The sequence below is a fragment of the Esox lucius genome, chromosome 9 (assembly GCF_011004845.1).
Source record: "Esox lucius isolate fEsoLuc1 chromosome 9, fEsoLuc1.pri, whole genome shotgun sequence".
Lineage (NCBI taxonomy): Eukaryota > Metazoa > Chordata > Actinopteri > Esociformes > Esocidae > Esox > Esox lucius.
In genome coordinates, this window is record NC_047577.1 from 12,407,924 (window position 1) to 12,433,620 (window position 25,697).

General features: G+C 47.7%; 1 protein-coding gene across 3 annotated transcripts; it reads right to left on the reverse strand.

The window, feature by feature from the left end:
- On the reverse strand, window positions 1-25,541 carry LOC105012209 (girdin). 3 transcript variants are annotated; one of them, XM_020049466.2, is made up of 29 exons: window positions 24,673-25,541; window positions 24,453-24,544; window positions 22,024-22,129; window positions 19,337-19,406; window positions 18,317-18,375; window positions 18,021-18,104; window positions 17,291-17,410; window positions 16,796-16,965; window positions 15,709-15,790; window positions 15,109-15,267; window positions 14,825-14,971; window positions 14,321-14,465; window positions 13,964-14,145; window positions 13,281-13,758; window positions 12,799-13,072; window positions 11,893-12,019; window positions 11,581-11,711; window positions 10,466-10,604; window positions 10,039-10,215; window positions 9,761-9,922; window positions 9,196-9,473; window positions 8,869-9,012; window positions 8,028-8,214; window positions 7,664-7,809; window positions 6,314-6,406; window positions 5,966-6,192; window positions 2,403-2,693; window positions 2,142-2,207; window positions 1-1,304 (listed from the first exon to the last, which is right to left on the reverse strand). In XM_020049466.2, exons 1-29 carry the CDS (start codon window positions 24,733-24,735, stop codon window positions 187-189), a joined length of 5,517 nt encoding a protein of 1,838 aa, XP_019905025.2. In that variant the 5' UTR covers window positions 24,736-25,541; the 3' UTR covers window positions 1-186. The 3 variants fall into 3 exon arrangements, with proteins under 3 accessions (XP_019905025.2, XP_012990691.2, XP_019905026.2); XM_013135237.3 differs by having other exon boundaries at window positions 10,466-10,607; XM_020049467.2 differs by lacking the exon at window positions 2,403-2,693 and having other exon boundaries at window positions 10,466-10,607.
- Between the last annotated feature and the right edge of the window lie 156 nt (window positions 25,542-25,697).

The window sequence follows — 25,697 nt, forward strand, 5'->3', positions numbered from 1 at the left end:
TATGTATTCAAAAATAAGTCCCATTTAGATAATATTAATATTATATTCATTTTTTTCCTGGGCGGGCATCAACAGGAACTACAGTATGTTGTGTAGACGGGTAACTAAGTTGTTACCAGCTTGGCGGCCGTTGATATTGACATTTGAAAAAACACACGTTTTGATTGCACAACTCAACTCAAGCAGTCAGCACTCAGTGATTTCCACAGCATCGCTCTCACAGTCCCGACCGGCAGTTTGGCACTGTCCATTCTCCATGGTTCCCAGGGCGGCGCCGTTAGAGGACTCCTGCCCCATGGGCGGGCAGCTGGTGTTGCAGACCAGATCTGGGTTCAGACACAAAATGTTCTGCTTCTTATTACCGTCGGTTGCACTGGCCACTGACTCGCTAAAGATGGTGTCCGAGAAGACTGCGTCTAAGTTGAACGGGGCGCCACCGAAGAGGGATTCCTGGCAGGTGGATTTGGGGCGATCGGTGGCCACAGCGGGGTCCCTTGGGGGTTTGTTCGGTGGTAATAATGCTGGTATATAGGCGGCGTCGAGTCCTTTTGTACTGTTCTGATTCTGGTTGTGAGTGTCTGGCTCCTGATTCGGGCTTCCGTGTGATTCTACAACTGGTAAGGGATCCGTCTTCGCCATCCCCCTACAGTCACTGTTGACACTGGAACGCCGCGAGGAGCCCTCCGCCGTTGAGATGACGTTGCTAGCCCGAGGCAGCGATGTGGGCGACCTTGGCCCTCTTAGGCGCACCTCTTTCCCCAAGGGGGTGGAGAAGCAGTTGAGACACCCAGACACAGACGTGGATTTCCCCTGAACGTAGAGCACTGCTATCGGGGACACGGCTGACGCCCGGGCGGTCTCCGGAGCTTTGCTGGAGCCAGGTCCCGGACGAGACACTACGGCGACCTGTCCCTGAGCTGTTTTGGGGAGGTTCCCATCCGAGGGCCGTCTGGGGGCTCTGCTACCGCTGGAGCACCTCCTTAGGACGCTCCTTCTGGGCCAGGGGTCTTGGGCGCTCCCCACCTCCTTCCCCCTATAGGGGATCAAGCCGCAGGTGTTTGTTATAGCGACGGGCGAGGAGATCTTCGCGTGTGTCCTCTCTCTGTGTTGGCTGCTGGTGTGCGCCGCAGTCGAGCTGAATTGCTGCTGTGTCTGTGAAGCGGGCGGGGCGCATGGCCGCTGCGCGTGTCGGGGGGTGGAGGTACCGACAGGGCTGCTGCCATTGGACCAGGGCTCGTTCTCCTGGCTGAGGCTGAACTCTCCGCTGCTCTCGCTCTGGGCTCGACTCAGGACGTCGCTCTCACCTGATGCACACCCGGGGGGAGGTAACATATGGGTTATGCTAATAACAGGGCTAAACCATAGAGATATGGTTATGAATGATGAACAAAGGGTCATAAACAAAGCTTTATCAACAAATTGTTATAAACAACGTGTTACAGACAATGTGTTATAAATACTTTTATACCATAAACATAGCATGGCACACACTATGTTGGTAAATGTGTTACATTACTATCCTCTGCCTATAGAGGGCAGTAATTCCAATATTTGGATAGGCACTGCCTTTTTACACAACTCTCCAATGTGAGGCTTACCTATCTAATGTTGCCCATACAGGCATTTGCCAAAAGTTTTAAAATGTTATATTGTCTTAATTTATTATTTTACCAAGTGAGTTGACAGACATTCACTTTTACACATTTCAGTGTCTTTGGAAATAATTCAGCCCCTTCATATTCTCCAGATGTTGTATTTTTACAGACCTAATTATTTGTTACATTATTATTTCCAGCAATCAACACACAATAATCCATAATGAAATAAAGTTTTTTGAAAGGTTATTGAAAATTAAAATCTGAAAACTCTCATGAACATTATTCAGACACTATTTAGTTCTTTGTAGTAGAGCCTTTGGCAGCGATCACACCTTGGTGTCTTCTTGGGTATGCCTCAGCCAGCTTTGTACACCTGGATTTTGCCATTATGGGGTATTGCAGATTGGTGGCACAAAAAAATGTAACTCTAAAAGTCTATAACATAACTAAATGTGGGACAGGTGAAGGCGATAGGGTGGGAATAAGTGCATTATATATGGTATTAAGTGACTGTTGGGGGGTTTTCATGGTGATGTTTGTTACCGTGGTTTTGGAGTTCGTCTCCATCGTCAAAGCCAGTCGCCATGGCACTGTCGTTAGAATCTTTATCTGTGGAAAGCAAAATGGTAGGGATTAGACGGTGAGACAGCTGAGAGGCAGGGCCGAGGCTGCTATACCGCTCTGGGTTCAGTGAAACTGGCCAGGGTAAAAGCCAGGGAAGCATATGGGGAGCGATGTGAAATCAAACCGACACAGTCGCAAAAAAAGTGACGAGTGATTGTTAAAACTACAGCAACTACATACCAGATAGTTCATGAAGCTGACAAATGGACGGAGGTGAAATTGTTGGGGAATGACCCCCTATCAGGCATGGCTCGATGCGCTCAGTGGAGGAGGTGGTGGGGACATAAAGCAATGGTGGGGTGGAGGGCTGGTTAAGGTGGGTTATGGGTAAGATGGAGTCGCTCTGGGATGAGGTCATGGACTCCGTCCTGGACCTGTCCTTCCTGACCTCTGACCCCTCCAGTTTCTCAGGGTCCTCACACAGTGTTGAAGGGTGCAGCACAACAGCCAGTTGGTCCAGGTCATTCAGTGCTGGGGGTGGAGGCGGGGTCGAGGGGTGGGGTGGAGAGAGATGGGATGAGTGGAGTGGCCTCTGAAATGCAGAATGTCGTCTTCTTACTTTCCCTCCCTCCTTATTGCCTCCCTCCCCCGTCCTTCCTCCCTGGTCCCAAGAAATTAGCACTTTGTGCAGTGTTTGCTATGCAGTGTCGTATTCCTCCGACCTGTGTGATCCAACAGAACTGCGTGAGTATCTTGACAACAACTGAGTGGAAGTGTGTGGGTTTGAGAAGTACATTTGGGTCTGAGAAAGGACATTGCTTCCCAAATAACTGTTCTTCTACTATCAATGCCTGTGGTGCAAAGAATACTGGGTGGTCACTTCTTATGTTTGCCCGATATGATCTGCCATGACCTGCTTTCTTTGAGTGATCAAATAATGAGGACTGATCCAACTACAGTAACGGAGTTGGAAATTAAATAAAATGAAATGTCATGAATGAACTCAATAGGGGGGTACTAAAAAACCCAATGGAATGTTTTCAAGCTGCCCAACTTGCAGATTCATTTGAATTAACTGAGGCTAGGATGCTGTCTATAGCTATCAACACAATGGTAGGCTAAAGGAAGAGCTAAAGCACAGTATACTAATGAGGTGAAACAACAAAAAGGTCAAATTACAGCCGAAAAGGAGTTGGCCTGATACCAGATCTGTTAGAGCCATGTTGCCAAATAACAAACAGGTCTGACACTTGGCCAAGGTAAGGCAGAAGCTAAACATTGAGCCCTAAACATTCAGTCATGGTGTTTCTTACACATGGAACGACGGAAGAGGGACTTGACTTTGTCTTTATCCTTCAGTCTGCTCCGCATAAGGGGAAAGATTTTCAGGGCAGCAACTTCAGAGTGTCACAAGTAATGAAGCGGTGCAGACAGGGATGACAGAGGGAGAGACAGACAGGGATGACACAGACAGACGTGGATGAGGGAGAGATAAGGGTTAGGGAGGGATGGAGAGAGGGAGGGAGGGAGGGAGAGAGATCGGGGAGATGGAGGGATGAGAGCGGGGAGACCATGGAGGGAGCGAAAAGGGAGAGATGGATTTGGGGGATAGAGGGAGGGACAGTGGAGATGGAGAGACAGTGGAGATAGAGAGGGAGAGACAGTGGAGAAGGAGAGACAGGGGAGAGGGAGAGACAGTGTAGATGGAGAGACAGTGGAGAAGGAGAGACGGTGGAGATGGAGAGACAGAGACAGTGGAGATGGAGAGACAGAGACAGTGGAGATGGAGAGACAGTGGAGATGGAAAGGGAGAGACAGTGGAGATGGAGAGACAGTGGAAATGGAGAGGGAGAGACAGTGGAGAAGGAGAGGGAGAGACAGTGGAGAAGGAGAGAGAGTGGAGATGGAGAGGGAGAGAGAGAGACAGTGGAGATAGAGAGACAGTGGAGATGGAGAGGGAGAGACAGTGGAAATGGAGAGGGAAAGACAGTGGAGATGGAGAGACAGTGGAGAAGGAGAGACAGTGGAGAAGGAGAGACAATGGAGAAGGAGAGACAGTGAAGATGGAGAGACAGTGAAGATGGAGAGACAGTGAAGATGGAGAGACAATGGAGATGAAGAGACAATGGAGATGAAGAGACAGAGGAGATGAAGAGACAGAGGAGATGAAGAGACAGAGGAGATGAAGAGACCATGGAGAAGGAGAGACAGTGGAGAAAGAGAGACAGTGGAGAAGGAGAGACAGTGAAGATGGAGAGGGAGAGACAGTGGAGATGGAGAGCCAGTTGAGAAGGAGAGACAGTGGAGATGGAGAGGGAGAGACAGTGGAGATGGAGAGACAGTGGAGATGGAGAGACAGTGGAGATGGAGAGGGAGAGACAGTGGAGATGGAGAGCCAGTTGAGAAGGAGAGAGAGTGGAGAGGGAGAGAGAGTGGAGATGGAGAGACAGTGGAGATGGAGATGGAGAGACAGTGGAGATGGAGAGACAGTGGAGATGGAGAGACAGTGGAGATGGAGAGACAGTGGAGATGGAGAGACAGTGGAGAGGGAGACAGTGGAGATGGAGAGACAGTGGAGATGGAGAGACAGTGGAGATGGAGAGACAGTGGAGAAGGAGAGACAATGGAGATGGAGAGACAGTGGAGATGGAGAGGGAGAGACAGTGGAGAGGGAGAGACAATGGAGATGGAGAGACAGTGGAGATGGAGAGACGGTGGAGATGGAGAGACAGTGGAGATGGAGAGACAGTGGAGATGGAGAGACAGTGGATAGGGTGAGACAGCGGAGAAGGAGAGACAGTGGAGATGGAGAGACAGTGGAGATGGAGAGACGGAGACAGTGGAGATGGAGAGACAGTGGAGATGGAGAGACAATGAAGATGGAGAGAGTGGAGAGGGAGAGACAGTGGATAGGGAGAGACAGCGGAGAAGGAGAGACAGCGGAGATGGAGAGACAGCGGAGATGGAGAGACAGCGGAGAAGGAGAGACAGCGGAGATGGAGAGACAGCGGAGATGGAGAGACAGCGGAGAAGGAGAGACAGCGGAGATGGAGAGACAGTGGAGAAGGAGAGACAGTGGAGAAGGAGAGACAGTGGAGAAGGAGAGACAGTGGAGAAGGAGAGAGTGGAGAAGGAGACAGTGGAGAAGGAGAGAGTGGAGAAGGAGACAGTGGAGATGGAGAGAGATTGGAGAGGGAGAGACAGTGGAGATGGAGGAAAAGAACAGGTTAACTTACAGTACAACACAGACATGGGAGTTGACAAAACACAGGACTTGTCTTTCCCTGTAGAGGAAGAAATCCCGCAATGCAGAAAACCAACACACACATGCAGATAGACCAATGAGGGTTGATACAGAAAAGCCCAAAGGACCTGGATTATGACTATTTCCAATCCAATCACACAGCAACAGATGAGCTTTCACCAGAAAACACTTTTATTCACTTTCCTCTGCTTACATGTCTTGGGAGCCGGGTCTATCTTTCTTAAAATAGGAGGAGTCTGTGTTGTACCACCATTCACTGGACAACCCCTGTCTCCCTGGCCAATAGGTGGTGGCGGGGGGAGGGGCCGGCTCAAGAAACTGCCTTTGCCCACATCCCTATGTTCCGACCCTGACCTCCATAGTGGTGATGCTGGGGGGAGGGGTCTAGCTGCTCCGTCTCTCACTTCCTGGCTTATGGCTTGTAGCGAGGAGTGGGGCCTGCGTTCATGGTGAGACGTGATTGGACAGACGGTTTTTGCCTGGCCTACCAGTGCTCTCAGACCGGACCAGGGGGAGGGGTTTGTGAGGTCATACTCACTGCTGCTCCTCCTCCTCGGCGAGGCGGTGGACTCGCCAGAGCCGTCCGAGCCCACAAAGGAGCCGTTGTCCTGGCAACAGGAGGCGGAGGGGGAGGAGGAGGTGGGCGGGAGGGCCTCGCAGGAGCCAGAGCGAGTCGGGGTCAAGGAGCGGTTGGAGGTGGCGCAGCGTTCCCGGCTCCTCGACTTTATCAGCTTCTTCATCTTCAGGGTGATCCAGTTCCCACGTCTGGGTAGATGGAGGAGAGGGTTGTCAGTACCACACACAGTTAGAACCATGTGCCAGGACTGTTATCATCTGGGGGGTCAGGGGGCTGGCCGGGAGGTGCACCGCCCACTGGCCGTCCTACCTTCGAGGGGGGGAGGGGTCGTAGAACTTATACTGGTCCATGATCTTCTCCTCCAACTTTTCCTTCTGCCTCCTCAACTCATTCAGCTTGTCTCTTTGGAGAGAGAGAGAGAAAGGGAGATGTAAGATAGAGAGAGACAGAGATAAAGACAGAGATAGAGAGAGACGAGATAGAAAAAGAGACAGAGATAGAAACAGAGAGAGACAGAGATAGAAACAGAGACGCAGAGTTAGAAACAGAGAGACACAGAGATGGAGACAGAGATAGAAACAGAGAGAGACAGAGACACAGAGATAGAAACAGAGACAGAGATAGAAACAGAGAGAGACAGAGATAGAAACAGAGACGCAGAGTTAGAAACAGAGAGACACAGAGATGGAGACAGAGATAGAAACAGAGAGAGACAGAGACACAGAGATAGAAACAGAGACAGAGATAGAAACAGAGAGACAGAGACAGAGATAGAAACAGAGAGAGACAGAGACACAGAGATAGAAACAGAGACACAGATAGAAACAGAGAGACAGAGATAGACAGAGATAGCTACTGAGAGAGACCCCATGTTTCGCATCCAAAAAACCACAGAGGTAAATTGAAGAGGTGTCTACTGCAACGATGGCTGTTTGTTTGCATATGTAAACATTAGCCAGTGAGCTGACTCAGCTGTCAGTGTCTGAACACATCAAACCACCAGTCCAAAGAATGCAAAGGATTTGTTTATATTGTTTACTAAAAACCTTTTTTAGCTAGGGCTTAGAACCATCGCCCATGCAGGGGAAACCCATAGTTTACAGTTATATAAATATTACACCTAGCTTAGTACGCCCTCTGTGTCTGATTCAATTGGAATGTATTCAATCCAGGCCAATGTTGACAGAGATAAGGGTTTTTAGGTCAGTTAACTTTTTTTCTCGGGCATTAGAAATGTCAGGCAACATCAATAATCCACAACCCTGCTGCAGCCAGGCCAGTGCAGAGCAGATTCTGTCAATCCCAACGGCCCAGCCCATTAGGTGCCCTAAATATGATAGGATGCACTGTGTTTTTGGTGCAGTGCTGTTCTATAGCTGAAACAATAGGTTTTGTTTTACTGAGATCCGGAATGCCTTGTTTCCTAAGTTCATGCTGACCCATAACGCGAAATAATTCCACAGGAACATTACTATGGCAACAACTATACTGTGGTTCTAGCTATAAATGTACTACTATCTTCTTAAATACTGCAGATATACAGTAGGATGGCTGCCATTTTATATGGTTACATTACAATATATGCAGTGTAATTACATTCCATTAACTGGATTCTAACTGTAAGGGCCCTATGAAACCCAGGGAGAACAGGTTCTTTACATGTACTGTCTCTGTTCTACATGGAACAGGTCCTTGCTCTCCATAGTCTGTTCCAGCAGGGTGCGGTTCTGCAGCATCAGGGTTTGGATCTGGTCCAGCAGGTGACGGTTCTCCTCCTCCAGGTTCCCCTTCAACTGACTCAGCAACTAGACGCCATGACACAAAAGATACAGGGAAACGTTCAGTAAGAATATATTTCCCACACTCCTCTCTTCGCAGTGCTTGGGGTGTACAAATGTAATTACCAGCAATTATTCAAAACACAATTATCAAAAGGTTCATGACGAATTTAGAAAGATTTAAAACGACTTATTTTATGTAAATATGTCTGAGAAGTAGAACTGAAACGGAGTGTCCTGCATACCTCACACTGGTTGGTGAGCTTGGTACTGGTGATGTCCAGCTGTTGGTACTGCTCTCTGAGCTGGTTGAAGTCTGACTCCAGCTTGGTCTGCTCCAGCTTGGTGCTGTTCAGCAGGGTCTTCAGGTTCTTATGGTCGGCCTGGAGCTCCTCCTGATCCTTCAGTAGCTGACGGTATGTGTGGTTCAGCCTGGGGGGGCAGATGTTCATTATGGTCATACACATTTTTCATTATTACTTTTTATTTTGTTGCCTTTGTCTGTAATTTTTTCTCTCTTCTACAAACATTTCACCCATCACAACTGTCTAACTCCCCATTCCCTATTATGGCCTTGACCCATTGCAGCAATTGCCGACATGTTCAGGAGAGTCTCTGATTAAGTAGTGTAGTCCAAAACATCCCGCCAAGCAGTTTCTTATCACACTCCTCGCTCAACCAGGAAGTATTCACCCTCACCAACGCGCTCGTATAAGAGTGCAATCATCACTTGCAGGTGCCCCACTCACCACAAGGAGGTGCTAGACGGCAACGAGACAAGGCAAACCTGTCCTACCCATCCACCCTGAACAATGCTGTAACCTGGTGTGCTGAGAAATCTTTTTATTTGTATTAATTTTTTAATAAAAAACAGGTATATGAAGAGAAAACATTTCTGAAAGCAGTTATGCAAAAAAAAAATTACATGAGAAGATTTACACAGTAAAGACAGAACTACGTATTGGGAATGTCGTGTGTAGTGTAGTGTAGTGTGCTGGGTGTTAAGTCTAACATCATTCGATGAGTGTGTGTGTTGCTGTGTACACGTGTTTATATGTATGTGTTTTGCGTGTGTCACTGCCTTACCAGTCCTTCTCATCCCGGAGTCTTTGACACTCTGAGGCGGTGGTTCTGTGCTGCTCTTTCTCCAGAGACATATTGTCCTGCTCCTCTCTTAGAGCCAGCTCCAGTCCCTCTAGTTTGGACTTCTGCTGCAGAAGGGATGTGTACCTAGGACGACACGTCACAAAGGACTTAGTCGTGGTTTAACACAAACCACTGGACATTTTGCTGCAGCGCCATTTAAATCCATCGTGGTGCAGCATGGGGTAAGAATGTGCTCTTTAAGCAGGAGAGTAGGTAAAAGCAGCTTTCACGTAGTCCACAAACATCCACCGCCGCGTTCCGGAATACCTGTCCTCGATAGTTCTGTGCTCCAGCTCCAGCGTGCGGTGGGCGTTCTTCAGACAGCCGTGCTTCCCCAGCAGGGCCTCGTACTCCGTGGCCTGCCTCTCGTGCAGCGCCGCCAGCCTCTCGTGGTCGCGCAGGAGCTGTTCGTGCACGCCGCGCAGCTCCTCGCGCTCCCTCGCGGCGTTCTCCTTCTCGGCCTCGGCCCCTGATTGCAGGCGCTGGAGCTGAGCGTTCTGGGCCAGGAGCGACGCACTCTGGGAGTTGAGGGTGGACTTCTCCACCTGTGGGCGGAGGAGGTTTGTGTAGGTCATGCTCAACAGGTTTTAACAACGTCTATTTCAATGACATTTGGGTTAACATCTTTTGAGTGGATTAGGACATTCAGCTGGTGCAAATATGGGCCAATCCCAAAATATCCGCGCTTCAACTTCAAAATAAAAGCAATCACTTCCGTAATTTCCCCTGAGTTAGCAGGCATGGGCGTGTCTGTGATTTCAAATACAACGTGACTTGGCATGCCGCTCGTCCGATCAGCGCGACGGGGGGCCCAAACCGCCCGTTTTCTGACCTGCAGATTGGCGTTGTGTGTCTGCAGCGCCGTGTTGTTCTCCTGCAGCGAGGCCGTCTGCCTCTGCAGGGCCAGGATCTGAGCCTGCAGACAGTCCGACTGGGTCTCCAGCTGCCTGAGCTGGGCCTGCAGCGCCTGGCGCTCCGCCTGCAGCGTCGCATTCTGCAGTGAGGACGAGGGGCAGAGTCAGTAATACATTGACAAAAAGTCAAATTAAGCTTAACGATGAATTAATAGAGAGGTTTCATGAAATCCTCCCAAAAACACTGGACACTCACGTTCCTCTCCACCTCGATAAGGCGGTCCTTGACCCGCAGCAGCTCCCTGGTGGCCTCCTGGCTCTCCCGCTGCCATTCGCTCACGGCCCTGTCACTCTCCCTCTGGGGGGCGGGGCTATGGGCCGCCAGCCGCTCTTCCTCCTCCCTCTGTAGCAAGGCCTCGTAGTTCAGACGCACCTGTATGGGGTCAAAGGTCAGGTTATAATCAGTGTCGTTTGAGGTCACTTGGACAAGGAACTTTGGACAAAACACCCAAGTTTATGTCTACAATTGCAAAGGTTGAAGAAATATAAGTGCAGAGAATTACAGGGACGATTCTAATGATTGTTCGGGGCATTTATTTGCATCTTTTACCAGCAGCTACAATTTCAACCTAAGAAGGGTAACATAACATTTCCCCATAAAACGTTGTAGAGATACGACTCACAGTTCTGAGCTCCTGTCGTAGCTGCTGGTTAAGGCTGGACGACTCCTGTAAGCGTGCCTCCAGGGCAGCCATCTTGTCCTCTTTCATCTGGAGAGACCTCTTCAGGGACGACTCTAGTTCTGACTCTAGCATCTTGAACCTGCTTTGAGTAGAAAAAGGGACTTTAAGTCAATCAGAAATCTGTGGATAGAGATGGTGAGATTTATGAATGTTAGTTATGAATATGGTTCCCATATAACCCACTTTACAGTATGGTTCAACTGCTAATCTGGATGAAAAGCTAAATACTCATCCATGAACTGAAATCCTACATATTGCATAACCTAGTTCATTGAGTGGAATTCAGTTTAGGCTGAGAGTAACTACATTAAACGTGGACCAGGCTGAGTCTATCTGTATAGAACGTGGACCAGGCTGGATCTATCAGTCATAACATGGACCAGGCTGGATCTATCAGTCAGAACATGGACCAGGCTGAGTCTATCTGTATAGAACATGGACCATGCTGGGTCTATCTGTACAGAACATGGACCATGCTGGGTCTATCTGTACAGAACATGGACCATGCTGGATCTATCAGTCAGAACATGGACCAGCCTGGGTCTATCTGTATAGAACATGGACCAGGCTGGATCTATATGTATAGAACATGAACCAGGCTGGGTTTATCAGTCAGAACATGGACCAGGCTGTGTCTATCTGTATAGAACATGGACCAGGCTGGATCTATCTGTATAGAACATGGACCATGCTGGGCCTATCTGTACAGAACATGGACCATGCTGGGTCTATCTGTACAGAACATGGACCATGCTGGGTCTATCTGTACAGAACATGGACCATGCTGGGTCTATCTGTACAGAACATGGACCATGCTGGATCTATCAGTCAGAACATGGACCAGCCTGGGTCTATCTGTATAGAACATGGACCAGGCTGGGTCTATATGTATAGAACATGAACCAGGCTGGGTCTATCAGTCAGAACATGGACCAGGCTGGGTCTATCTGTATAGAACATGGACCAGGCTGGGTCTATCTGTATAGAACATGGACAAGGCTGGGTCTATCTAGCTGTGCGGACCAGGACCATGTCCATTAACAGAGTCTACCTACCTGTCAACTGGAGTTTCTTGGTGACTCTGTGGTGATGCGTCCTGGTTGAGGACTCGGATCTCCAGCTCGTGGGCCAGTCTTTCAAGTTCATTTTCCCTCTGCTGGGTCTTCAGCTTCTCACTCACCAGCTCCTACAAGGAAAGGAGATCACTTATCATTACCAATGCAATTCAAGTACCATTCATTATCAAAACATTGTACATTAACCATAATTATCCATTAAGCAAATCAAGCTAGATTAACCATAAACATCATTAATGGAACCTCAGTTGGAATATCATACAAACTAAAACAATTGAAGAATAGCCACACCTCTCTCAAGGTAACCAGCGTCCTCAGGTCGATGGCTCCCTGTTTGGCCAGCTCTCGGTTATCCCTCTCCAGGCACTTCACTCTCTCCTCCACCTCCTTCAGCCTCTCCACCTCCTTCACCATCCTCCTGGTGTCATGTGATAGAAGAAACCTTTCAGCAGATGCTTTCATCCAGTGACATTCAGCACACTTACAATTGACATTTTAGCCATTGATCAGGCACTCTTATTCGTAATGACAGTTAGTGCCTACATCTTAAGGTTTGTTGATGGAATATCCACACACGTTAGTAGTAGTAAGTACAACCTATTCATTCGACAAAAGTCAGTGATGGAAAGAAGAAAACAAATAATGAACATAAGTGTTAGTTCACCAAGGCCACCACAGGGTTGGCTTTGGAGTTTTTTCCAGTACTCTTTGAAGAGTTAGGATTTCAATTTCTTTCAGAAAATGAGATTCGGAGATTCTGCAATCCTGGCATCAAGCAGAAGCTGGTTCCACCATTGGGATGGACTGAGAGGAGTTTTGACTGGGCATATCAGAAGCTGTCTTCCCATAGGGACGGGCCCAGAAGTGGCAGAATCAAGAGCCGGGGAAGTGATGTAGGAATTGCCTGAATGGTAGGATGGGTCAGTTCCTTTTGCATCTACATTGGCAAGCACCCACCATGGTCTTGCAGCAGATGCTAGCTACAATGGGAAAACAGTGGAGTGACTGGAGGAGTGTTCTGACATGGGAGAACTTGGGAAGGTTGAACACCAGTCTGGCATCGGCAAGTACGGTGAGCGCATACCTCATATCGGAGTAGGTACATGAGTGTACCATTGGATTGTCTAACCAACGGTACACTCAACAGGAATCAAACCAACAACCCTGCGCGTACCATGGTGATCATTATCTCCTTACCGGTTTTCCCTCTCCAGGTTTGCCAACCTCAGGTTGCTCCCATCCAGTGTGGAGTCCTGGATCTCCGCCTGCTGCCTCAGTCTACGGTTCTCCTTCTCCAGCCTCCTGTTGTCCCTCTCCAGGCCGGACGCATCCTGCTCCAGGGTCTGCTTCTCCTGCTCCAACTGTTCCAGGCGCCGCGAGGAGATCCTCAGCTCCTCCAACCCAGCCTGGAGGCTCTGGTTCTCGGCCTCCATCTCCTGAACCTCGGCCTCCAGCCGCTGTAGCTTCCGACCTGGGGAAGAGTGGATGGAGGGGCATGCCGACGATAGTGGGGTAGGGTGGATGAGCGGACAGAGGAAATAAACAAAGAAACAAACGAATGAAAAAAAAGTTCCTTTATAAAGCTCCAGAACAGAACATTAGGTTAGCTTGCATGTAAACACCATGCCCTTCCAACAGTGGTAAAGGGGACTACCCAAACATTCTCATAGAACACCAACCAGTGTTGTCCAGGGAAGCCTGAAGCCATTGGTTCTCGGTGTCCAGAGCTTTGCACTTAGCTTCCAAACGTTCTGTGTGCTTAACGGATGAGGAGAAAGACCTGGCCGGTTGCCCGGTGCTACTGTTCTCCCAACTATTATTCTTGGAGCATGATGAGGGATCGGACGTCAGAGGCACTGAAGGACAGCATCGAATTAGTTTATTGTTGTTGTCTTTAACTAGTGCTTCTAGTTCAGCCACTGGGTCAGTCCGATCACAAGAATCTCTGTATTCAAGTGGGCCTTTCTCATGCTTATGAAGGTCCATCTTCTCCTTAAAGTTCTCTCTCTCCAAACAGTGGCCATCTTCCCTCCTGGTCTTTGTGTCTGAATGTGGTGTGGTGTCCGTATCCATGTCACAGTCCTCCTTGATGACCAGTTCTGACATCTCCCAGGAGGCCTTTTCCAAACTGCCAGTGTACTCGCTAACCACCTCAGCCTAACAAACAAGATCATGTCAGAAATATATTTACATGGAAATGTTACTGTTTTTCGTTATGGTTCGGTAGAATTAGCGGAATCAGAATGCCTGGATTGAGAGTTGTCTGTCTTGACCCTGAGCAGGTGTGCGTTTTTATGTGTGTCTGCGTGGCTGCTAATGCGTGTGTGGCTATTGTATTCTGATGTGGTCCCTGGCTGGTTACCTTGTTTGTGGGTGGCTGGCCATTCCTCTGTGTGTGTTCATGGTTGTGGTCCTGTTGCGGTCCCGAGCTGCAGTCAGCTCTAAGTTCCTCTATGGTCCTGAGCAAGCTCTGGTTCTCTCTCTCCAGCTTCAGCAGGCGACTCCGGGTCCGGTCGACCACCTCCTCACTCAGAGACTTCTGACCTGAACGTGACCACATAGCCAAGTAAGGACAGTCCCCTTAAAACACAGTATAACCTAGGTATCATGTAACACCCCAAATCATAATACTTCAGTAAACCGGCCCTTCCAACCACTGGGCACACTGACGACCTCATATGAAGGCTCAAGCGTGTTCACCTGTTCACCTGTGTCTTACCTGGTGAGTTGTCAGGACTCTTGGAGAGTTGCTCCAGTTCCCAGCCCAGATGCTGAGACTCATCCATGCTCCTCCTCTGGGCCAGCTCCAGAGCCAGGTTCTCCTCCTGCAGCTCCTTAATGAGTCTCCTATCCACCTCCTTCTCCTGAGAGGGGGTCAGAGGAAATATGTTGAAAAGGCTACAGTCCGAAGCAGCCAAACCCTCCATAACCCCACTGCTGGCTGGCTTCTGAAGATTGGTTTTGGCTGGTCCCCGGTTGACACAGACTCCTAACCGCTCGCTTGGTCCCAGAAACCGAGGACCCGGGCCAGAACCAGAGCAGACGTTGGTAAACAAACTCTTTGCGAATGAGTCAATTGCGTATCTTTTGTTTGGTTTGGACTGAAATATCAAACCACCCAATGAGGCAGCAGCTCTTAGTTGGCGTCATCAGGCAATTTAGAGCCACGACACGCACAGTTCTATTCCACTACACAGCTCATACAAAGGCATCCGGGTCGAACCTGTTCCATGTCCTGGACCCTGGTCTGTAACAGAAGGCTGTGTTTCTCCAGCTGGTGTATTTTATCAGACTGGGACCTCCACCCCTCCAACTGCTCCTCCAGCACGGCCTTGGTCTCCAGCAGGACAGCGTTGTCCTCCTTCAGCTCCTATAATACACCACAAAGATGCCGCTGTAACAAGCATCTTCAGGTATTTATATATATATTTATATTTTTTTTTACACCAAAACCAACATTGCTCCACAGTGTTGTTTTATCAGCATATGTTTTATCAGCGTATGCACCTCCACTTTGGCCTTGTAGAACTCCATGTTGTGTAACCTCTCTCTGTATCGTCCCAGCTCACTCTCCAACTTGTCGGCTCTGATGGCCCTCTCTCTCAGAGCATCCAGTTCGTCGCGGTAAGTACGGGCCGCTCGGGCGTCCGCCAACAACACCGAGTTCTGGCATGGACGGACAGCAGGGACACGGGGGAAAAGATTCGGACCGTTGAGGCACCAGTGCAGAACAGCCCAAAGAACAGAACACTAGAGTCTACAGTCTGTTCTAGAGAAGAGAATACTCTCTAAATAAGAATATCACTAAATGTATGAGAAGCGCGTGTGAACAATAAGCCGCTGATTAAAAAGGTTTCAGAATGGTCCTGATATGTTTGAAATCATATGTTATTCAAGAAAACTCATCTTCAGAAGTTGTCATTCACAGATCAGGGGGTAGGTTGCCACTGTTATGGAAGTGTTATGGTTTAGCCACTGTCACTAGCTGAGCACTATGCTTTCACATCAAAGTATAGGGTACATTCGTCTTTTAATTGCCGGTAGAGGTCAAGTCGCTCTCTGTCGTGTGTGTAGGTGTGTGCTTAAGGTTGTGTCACGTCTATCCACCTCGTGTCGAATCCTCTTGAACTCCGCCTCCACGTTCTCCAGCTCCTGTCTGCAATCCAGGACCTGTTCACTCTTCTCCTCTCTGAGGGGGAGGGGGGGGGGAGAGAGATGGTGTAAGGACAGAGCTTTTCTTACTGCACACACACTGATGCACACATAACCGCCCCCACGGACACACGCAGACACACTGCAGCATGAGTACTGTACCCCCTCTCAGATCAACCTCCAGAGGCGGGACGACAGCGTCCAGTAATTCATCATCGCACGAGTGACTTTCCCTTTATAATCCCCCCCGTGAGGACCGGCTCTTTTCATGACCACGTCATTTAACCTAAAGCTACTCCACGTCCTGGGACGGAACAGAGGAAAACGCTGTGTCATAGTGCCGGGCTGCCCAATCAGGACACTGGGAGGCTGTACCGCGCTGTAGGCCCGGGGGCCTTGAGAAAGCATGTCCCACTTCAGACAATGACAGCGACAGAGGAAAGGCACGGGGCAATGAGGAGAGATGCAGGGCCTGATTCGGTGAGGGCGTGGCAGAGGGGGAGCACCAAACTGGGTCAGTGGCGATGCAAGGCCACAGAGCCACGGAGCCAAGACAAGGCAGGACGGGGGGGTAATGTGGGCCAACCTTCCCCCAGGAGCGCTGTCCTGTATCAGTTCCGACCGCCTTTCTCCTCTCTCCTTACAGCCTACTGGCACTTTGCCCGGTCTCGCAGCTCAACCCTCTTACAAGATAACATGTGTACACTTCCAAAGAAAAAGAGCGCACATTTTTCTCATGCTAGATGTTAAAACTGCTGTGTCGGCTAACGACGACGATACGCTCTAATGACTGCTAGGGAAACGGGGACGGTGGGAGGAGACTGGGAGAGTACTACCTCAAACTGGGCTTTCGAAGTGAGTTACTGTGTCTTTAAGGAGCTTCACTTTGACTGTGTGAGAGGTTTGGGAGGGCTGGTAGGGTTGGGGGGGGTTGAGAGGATTGGGAGGGTTTGGAGGGCTGGGTGTGTTTTGAGGGTTGAGAGGGTTGGGATGGCTGGGAGTGTTTGTAGGGTTGGGAGGGTTTTGGAGGGCTGTGACTCACAGCTCCTGACGCAGGCGTCTGATCTTAGCCTTGGAGTCAGCCAGCTCTACAGACAGGTGTTGGTGGGAGGTGGTTTGCTGTTGCATGATGGGACACTCGCCCGGGGACTGAGCACTGGGTGGAGAGGGCAACGGAGTGGACTCTCTCTCCTGCATCAACTCCACTATAGTCTGTGGAAGGGAGGGAACAAAAAGGGAGGGTAAAAAAGGAATGTAATAGCTTGTCCTTCACCTGTTATTCATTCAAGCTAATCAAGTTCATCACAGATAAATAAAAAAAGTGAATCAGTAACTACAGTAACAGGGCTATAAAAGCCTGATAAGACAATGCTCATTGATATTCCTTTGAATTTCATTTTCCTTATGTAACAGAACCTTTTACGGGGTTCAAGCATAGCGTTTCCCCTGTAGGCTCCAGCAAGCCATGATGAAAATCAATCAAATGTATATATAAAACCCTTTTTCCATTAAATGCTAATATACCCCCCACCCATACCTCCAGCTGAGTGTCTCTCTGATCCACCAAACGTCTGAACAGGTGCTCCAGATCTTCTGGACACACCTCACTGGCCTCCAGCCAATGGAGATCCAGAACACTGTCCTGACTGTGGGTCACCTGGCCAATCACAGGTGAGAGATACAGAGCGATGAGTCACAATTCGCCAGTTGAAAGTGTCTCTGACCACACTGGGTAAAGTGGAAAACCGGCAACGCTATGAGTTCATCATGGCACACTGTCCTCAATATATGTCAGATGGCTAGGCCATATAAGACAATACTGGGTGTTATTCTCTATTGTGCAATAATGATCCTTTGGTATTAATTCCTGGGGCATCCTAAAGACTGGCTTGTATTGTTCTGAACCTAAGGGAAATAGCAATGTAACTACTCATGAAGGATGAAAGGAATTCACTTTGTTTACCAACAGACCGCTGGCTATGCAGGAACTGTAATGAAGAACTGTAAAATGAATGTTAACGTTTGTTTGCTTTTTCTGGAGGAGGGTAATTATTGAAGTAGATCACAACACTGTTTTGTCTACATTGCCGGGAACAGTTTGCAGGTTACCCTCAGCAGTCCAGTCTCTGACTAATACATCAATGTCAGAAAAACATGGGATTTTATTATTTGGAGAACACAAGCTAGCCTGGGTCCCAGAGTGGCCTGTGCTGTCTTCTTAACTCTACATTGTCACGGACCAGGAACATAATGTGGAACACGATTACCTCCTGGATGTGAGCAGCTATGGCTGCCTTAGTGTCAAAGTCAAGGGTCTGGATGCGATCAATGTACTCCTCTTTCTTCTCACACTGTAAACACAGGGGAATTAGGGTCTAAATGAATGACGGTAACTTTGCTTGGGGAAGAGACAAACTCCCCGAATTATGAACTGGCTAAAACTACAATTGAACGTTTTCAAGACACGAAAGCACGAGCCACACACAGAAACACCACACACGATCAAATGCACGCACACATGTGTACAAACGCACACACGAACACAATGAGAGAACGCTCCTACCTGGACGGCGCAGCCCAACAACAGAAGCAGTATTTTCTTCATTTCCTCCAGACTTTGCTCTGAGAAGAAAGACAAGCGCACAAAAGCCACATTAAACTCTGATTAGCCTCCCGTTAAAGTTAGCGATGACTGGGGCCGTGGCCTCAGCCTAACTTGAAGGGCAGTCTGCTGTGTCCATTCGGGTCAGCCATCGTGTTAGAGCCGGCTACCAAGGCTACCGCTGTCGTCAGACCGACGGCGTGAAATTGGATCATGCATTTGCTGAAGACAGACAGCCGGGGCGGTCTTGAAGTCTGTGTCGAAGCGGAGGGGTTTCCAGGTCAACTTTAGAGACTCTGGGTGTCGTTGTAATGAACCAGCCTGACAGGTTCAAGTCGACTCATGACTCTGTCACGCCGTGAACAGGTATCAAATGGAAGCATGATAGAACAGCACGTTTGTGAACTGGGAAACATGTACTGTCTCATGTACTGTACTTGTGCAATTGACTGAGGTAGTAAGAATCAGAATCCCCATAAAACCTTCTTTCACCATTAAATTCTTCCATAGGGGATTTGTTTGATCCACTTAAAACTTTGGGAAGACCAATCACCTTGGCATTTGATAACTGTGTAAAAAATCTATAGGACAAGTTGACGTTTATCAATATTGGTTAAATATAAGCCAATATATGTTTTTATGCAGCGCTAATTAAAGCAAATATATTGACAAACGTCATATTGTCCAGACAAGTTCTACGCGGTTGTCAAAGAACCGAGCCTGGGGTGAGCCCAAACGAAACCAAGGCCTTATTAGAAGCTAATCTAAAAGTCCTTATGGAATAACTTAAACAACCAGTATCCCTTTTTTGCTGCTAGATGTTATGGGGATTATGACGCGTTGACCATTTCAGCCTCCAACACGCAGTAATATCAGGTAACTGTAATTTACACGGAGGCCACCAGCAGAATAGAAGGACCAGGAAGTGTTTCTGTCCGGGTTCCTCCACTGATGAATATAAAACAGTGTGGGCAGACATACCACAGCGCGGAGTCTTGCCAAGCAGCAACACATTGGGCAAAGGCATCGTTATCAGCTGCCTCAGAGTCTCCTGGGAAGACAAAGAAGAAAGGATGGGGGGGGGAAATTAGGATGGCTTCAGAAAAGGACAATGAAAGAGTGAGACTGGAGCACAAAAAGTGCCTGGGTCCCAGCCAACGCAATCTGAATGGGAAATGTCGTGTGTGTGTAGTCAGCCATCTAAATACGCTTAAAGTGTATACATTAAGTGCCAACATATGGGGGCTGACCGGAATGGCTAAAAAAAATGGCCTGTTTCACTGTCGCTTCTTTATGTTGTTTCCTTTCTGCCTATATAAGCCAATGGTGGCCATGGACTGTGCAGTCTGGGGAACTGATCTGTGTGACACAGTATAATTGTATTACTATTCCGCGTTTGACTGTGTTTGAGCTTGTCTGAAGCCCCAGATGGTTTTTACTTTAATGATTTCTCTGTTGGTTCCAATGTGCCAGACAGGCTCAGTCAAGGGCACATAAAGTACAGTGTTTGGGAGAACACAAATGTAACTGAACCCAGGCCTGCTAGTGGCCTGCGGCGCTGTGGCTAGGCTAACATAAAGTCATTTTGGAGGTTGGCAATTCAACATTTAATTGCCCCTTTGAGGTAACCGGGGCCCCTCTGTAGTTCAGGAAATTATTAGTAAAGTCCCCAGTGAGAAAGTTCCAGTCTGGCTAGCCCATCAGCTTTGATGGATTAAAATCACCCACCAACCGCCATTTGGCCAAAGAAGTCACATTTTCCAATGAGCACAACCCATTTCCAGTGACGAATGTTCATGGGACTGGACTGGGTCGCTTGACTTAATTTCCTTTCCCCCTCCAAGCTAAAATGTGATTATGAAGGAAGTCTGTGGCTTGTTTTTGATTGCGGTTGATGAAGTAGAGATAAGAACATCTCTTCAATTTGGGTTTGGTAGTCATAAGTCTGCGATGGATTTTACATTATGATTACTTGGTTCTGCAACATTGCCCAGGCAAAACACTGTCAGTGGATATTTCCAGAAACAATACTGCCAGTAGATAGTTCCAGATTTGTCCTTCGAAAATAATTCTGGCCTCACACTATGTTTACTCATCTCAAATGATTTATGTAAAACATATACTTCATTTTATCTGCTGATCAAGCATTCTCACGTGACAACTGCAGAGAGAGGAAAGCTTCAGCCTTCATGTTCCATCTACAGTAAGACAGTCAGTTCCAAATGACCACATGAACCATACACTACCAGGGCCACAGGGCTTCAGTCAAAAGCAGTGCACTATACAAAGAAAAGGGTGCCATTTGGGATTCACAATAAGTCTGAGGGGAATTCATTAGACTTGCTGGTTCCCTTGGTTTTCGGTTTTGCTGAGTAAGAGTTAGTAGTGATTGAACTCTCTCCGGAATGCAACTCTTGGGAAAGTAGATTGCTGTGTTGACGGTAAACACTGCACCGCCTAATTCTGAACAAGTATCGTCCTTCATTCATCATTTTTTGTTGAAAGGATTACCTGTAGACTGAAATAGTTGACGCGTTATTATCTCCAGAAAACCTTAGCGGCAACATTGGTTATTTTTTGCGTTTAGCGTTTCAGATTCTCTTCAAATAAGGTCTGTGTTTCATAAAGGCTTACCCTGATAACTGTGTTAATCTCAACAGCCAAAAGTGACATTTGTCAACATATTTGCAACAATTCCTTCTACAAAAAAGAAGGCTAAATATATCACAGATGATTTTCTTGATAAGTCATCTTGTCCTGTAGATATTTACGTAGTTATCAAAATGCTGAGGTGGTGTAAAGACAATCGAAAACACAGACCTCATTTCAAGTATGGAGGCCCTTTTTAAAATCCTCTATGGAGGAAATGAACGGTGGAATAACGCAAAGAGCTGCTTTTCGAGTTAAGCAGCAAGGTTTCATGGGGATGAAGACTCACACTATTTCAGTCAATGTGTGCTGATGTGGACATCTCCAAACGCAAAGCCTGTCAATAAACGCAGACCCTGGAACGGTTTCGTTCCCGGAAACTGGTTGGTCCAAACAACCCAATTCGATGAAACATTCACAATGATCTCCAGACTGAACATATAACCACACAGTCAGTCTCCCGCACACCCACGCGGGTCTGTTAACGCACAGAAAGTAAACGTCAGTTCTCAGTTTCCCAATACCTACAGATGGCATGACAGTTTGCAGGATCTTCCACAAAAGCCTTCATTCAAACCGTAGCTAGGCACAGTTGTGACTGGGGCTCTGGCACTCGTGATCCCGACCAATTGGGTCACGCAAAAGCTTTGTAGGTCTGGCATTACTGCAGCCCACATAACCACACAAGCTGACTGCACAGATGTTTGTATGGCGGATGTGGTGATATTTAGGCCACTTGTCTTAAGAAGAGCCCGCTCAAAACCATCCGCTGGCGTGTTGCCGAAGCTGTCCAGGCCAAGTCACTGGGACAGAGCTTCTCTCTCATATTTTTTTTTTTTTTTTTTACAATTCCCATCATGCCTTTTTCTAGGCTGTGGTAGTCTGCGTGTGTGTGCCCGTTCCCCAAAATGAATGTATTGTTACAAGCCCCAGTCAGAAGTTCAATAGACTTTAAGAGAAAGGAATGCTGGATGGGATCGCTGGAAAGTGTGGAAAGGTACATGGGTTGTTTGACTCACCAGGTAATATGTCTTGATGTGACGGATGAGAATGGTCAGGTTCTGCATCCTCTGACTGGGAAGGTGGATCACTTGGTTCAGACTCAGGAGACTCACTTTGGGATTTCTGAGGAGAATTCTAAACGTTAGGAATGTTTGTTTTCGTCGTCCGGATGTATCCCAGCTATAGCCACACGGAAAGGGAAGTATACCGTGTCGGCAGGGAGATTTCTGAAGTAAAATGGAATTCTGATATTATACTGGAATGTTATTTCTTAGATGCGTTTCAGCCATGGCCACAAAGGCTGGGAACGATGAGGTGAACCAGGTAATTTGACATTACAGCTGGTACACTTGGTTTAACTCTCCCATGAAAGCCTCCATTGATTTTTATTTCAGCACAATGACATCACTCTCTCCGTCAGGCTTGTGATGTATTCATTTACAGTCAAAGCTCAGCGAACAGCTAGCCCTATTAACAACCTGCTCCACTTTATCCTGGTCCCAGATCTGTTTGGGCTCCCTTTCCAACTCCTATGGTCCTTTTCTTAAGTGCGAGTTGGCAGGACAGGGACAAACAGATCTGAATCCAGGCTAGCTCTGCTCCACAATTGCACCTACAAGCTCCATGGGTGTATTCACTAGTACACAAAACAGACAACAACCAACCAAAACACGGAGGGACTCACTCAACCTGTGCAATAACAAACGGCCATTATGGCATTCGTGGCTAAATGTCTTGCTAAACGTGTACCCTTGTGAACCCAACCCTGTAGTCTGTCCTGTAGACACAAATGTGTCCTTTACCACCATCTGTCCGTCTCTCTCTCTCTCTCTGTATGTAACACTAACCACTATCAACAAACTCCTAATCCAGAGGGTCTCCATGCAATCCAAAGGATTATCTAACTCTAGCCCATCGGCAGACCAGAGTATTGTGTGTGTGTGTGCGTGTGTGCGTGTGTGTGCATGCGTGCATACGTGTGCGCACATGTGTGTATGTGTGCGTGTGTGCATGTGTGTGCATGCGTGTGTGCGTGTGTGTGCGCGCGTGTGTGTGCGCGCGTGTGTGTTTGCGTGTGTGTGTGTGTGTGTGTGTGCGCTCTGGTGGGCCAGCCAGACTGCAACAGACGCCTTTATCCCCGAGGACACAGGATCATCACTATTCTTTAAAATCTCTATTTACATGGGCACCTTCAGTCATAGACTGCATTAGGTCCGCATCCTAATCTACACATCGCATTGTAGAGTAAGACACCTGGGGTACCTCAGATTAAGAACCAGGGCTGGACCTACCCATAATAAAAGTGACTGGGTGGTGTTTCGACAGCCTTCCATGGCTTTTCAGTCAGTTTGTCAAACACCTCCCCCAAAGCCGGGGTCAGAATAATGACAGTCTGTCAGATGGGCATCCTTGTGTGATGATTAGCGGGCGCTAATCATTCTGCTGGACATAAGGATGACCAACATTAAGCTCCTCAATAAGCTCTCGAAGTCTTTGACAAAACCTATTCTGGACCGTTTTTAGCTTCGGTCACAGATTCTGTTTGTGCTGTCTCGCCGTACGTCCGACAAAGAAATCAACGGAGGTGACAAGACAGCACAAACTAATCTGGGACTCAGGCTACAGCTCTTCCTTTCAACTCTGTAGAAGCGAACAACTCCGGAGCAGAAGCCACAGTTAAATGGTATGTAAGCTTCCTGGTACTTCTAGGCATTAGAGGACAAAAGACCCCTTCAGAACCACTAATTGACAAAGCAGGCCCTGTTGGGTTTCTGCGGGTCGACCAGTTTAATAAAAACTTCTGCAGGGCCTACTGTACCACTGACAGCTATACTAGGCTTTCGAGCCGACACGGACTGAACCTTTATTCTGAAAACATAATGTCAAGCAAAATGACCTAAGACAACCCAGCAAATTGCAACCTACGAACACACTAACTTCCCTAATGCTACTGAATGCAAAAATGCACTGAACACAGTGAAATGTTATGTCACTTTGCTCACCTATGTTAATTAGTTTACAACGGCTGCAAAAACCTCCAGTAATCTTACACAACCGCCAAATGTAATTCTGAGGGAAATGGAGTAAAAATAGCCTGGTAACAGATCTGTGTGTGCTCTTCCTACATCAGTTGGTGCCAAACAGGCAAAGGCTGCCTGGGGCTGAGGCTATAGGCCACATACAACCAAGTAGAATAGCATGGAGGATGTTATGAGCAACCCTGTAGATGACTGCCAGATGGAAGGGAGTGGTTGGGGAGTCAATCATTGACATGGGCTACTGTTTCATGGGGGAATTGCACACAGTTTTACTGGAACGCCACTGCTCAAAGACTTGCATTAGGAGGGCATTGAGTTAACTTCAGTACAGGCTGTAGTTCATCTAACTCAATTACATATCAAAATGTGGAACTGAATAAACCAAAAATCTATCTGAAGGAACTTACATTTGAACCATGATCCTGTTCAAAACTACCCCATCCAGTAACTCAGAATAATCCATTGCCAGGTTCCCATTATTTTGTCCAAATGTCTTCACCTAAAGATAATTAAATAAAATAAAAATATTAGTTGATTATCTAGGACTCATGCTAAAACAAAAAAACAAAAACACATACCTAGGACATTCATGATAAATTAATAACAGGTAAATTCAAGGGTCCTTACCCAAGTGACAAGCGGACTGAGCATAAATTGCTCTAGGTGGAGCTGAAAAACCTCTCTTTCCATCTTAATCGAAATTTCTAAACAATATTTCCTCTAGCAGCAAAACATCTTGGCTATGACGATTTCTGAAGACTTCAAAAGAGACGTTTTGCTTGATTGACACAGAAAACGCTTCAAACATTCCTCCTATACAGTACCGAGGTGGGACTGAAACGTCCGACACACAGACACTGCCATGGTGGAAAAGCCTGCAGCACTACTTGTGGTCGACAGGGATCCCGTCGCTTTAGTGAAACTATCAGAACATTCAAGTAGCTCGCCGCAACAGCCGCAGTGAGACTGCATAAGGTCCAGTCCGCTTTTTATCGCTAGTAGTTAACATGCCGGCTACATCATTTGATTTGAAAAGATTCTGTAATGTTGCCGTAGACGAGCATTGTTTAAAGACATTCCATTTCCAATTTCCCCGCAATGCCCACTATGCACATCCCCTCATCCAAGGTTCCATTCTGTTGGTGCAAAGGCATCTGTCGGGCAGTCAGGGTCGCATACACCCCCTCCCTCGTTCTTTCTGCACTCCTCTCTTTCCCCCGATTCAAAAACACACGCACGCGCTTTCAAGTATCAAGTCCACGACTTGGTCTATAACTTCGATGCTGTGGTACAGTGGCGGGAATGTAGTTATCGACCTAAATAGAGCAACTAAAGTAATAACAGCCAAAAAACTTCTCTCGAATGAATACAATACACAGTAGCTTATATTTGAACAGGCGGGCTAAGTATCGTATCACCACAAAACTAGACTCATAAAATACTAAACTAGATTAGACCACTGGATATCTGCTGTGCCCACCCACCTAAAAATAATCCAGAGCTGGTGCAAATCTGCGGCAAAAAGTGCTAATAGAGCCGTCTAAAATAATCTTTGACCTTAATCTGTTGCTATGACAACTGTACCCTCCCACCCCCTCCGCCCCTCATCGCTGGAGGGGTAATTTCCTTTCATCAAAAAGCAGGCACAAGCA

Coding starts and splice junctions, on each gene's coding strand:
- LOC105012209 (XM_013135237.3), bottom strand. CDS start 24,735: ATGGAAAGAGAGGTTTTTCAGCTCCACCTAGAGCAATTTATGCTCAGT. Junction 18,376..19,336: donor TGGCAAGACTCCGCGCTGTG/GTATGTCTGCCC, acceptor CTTTCTTCTCAG/AGCAAAGTCTGGAGGAAATG. Junction 18,105..18,316: donor TGTTGGGCTGCGCCGTCCAG/GTAGGAGCGTTC, acceptor CTGTGTTTACAG/TGTGAGAAGAAAGAGGAGTA.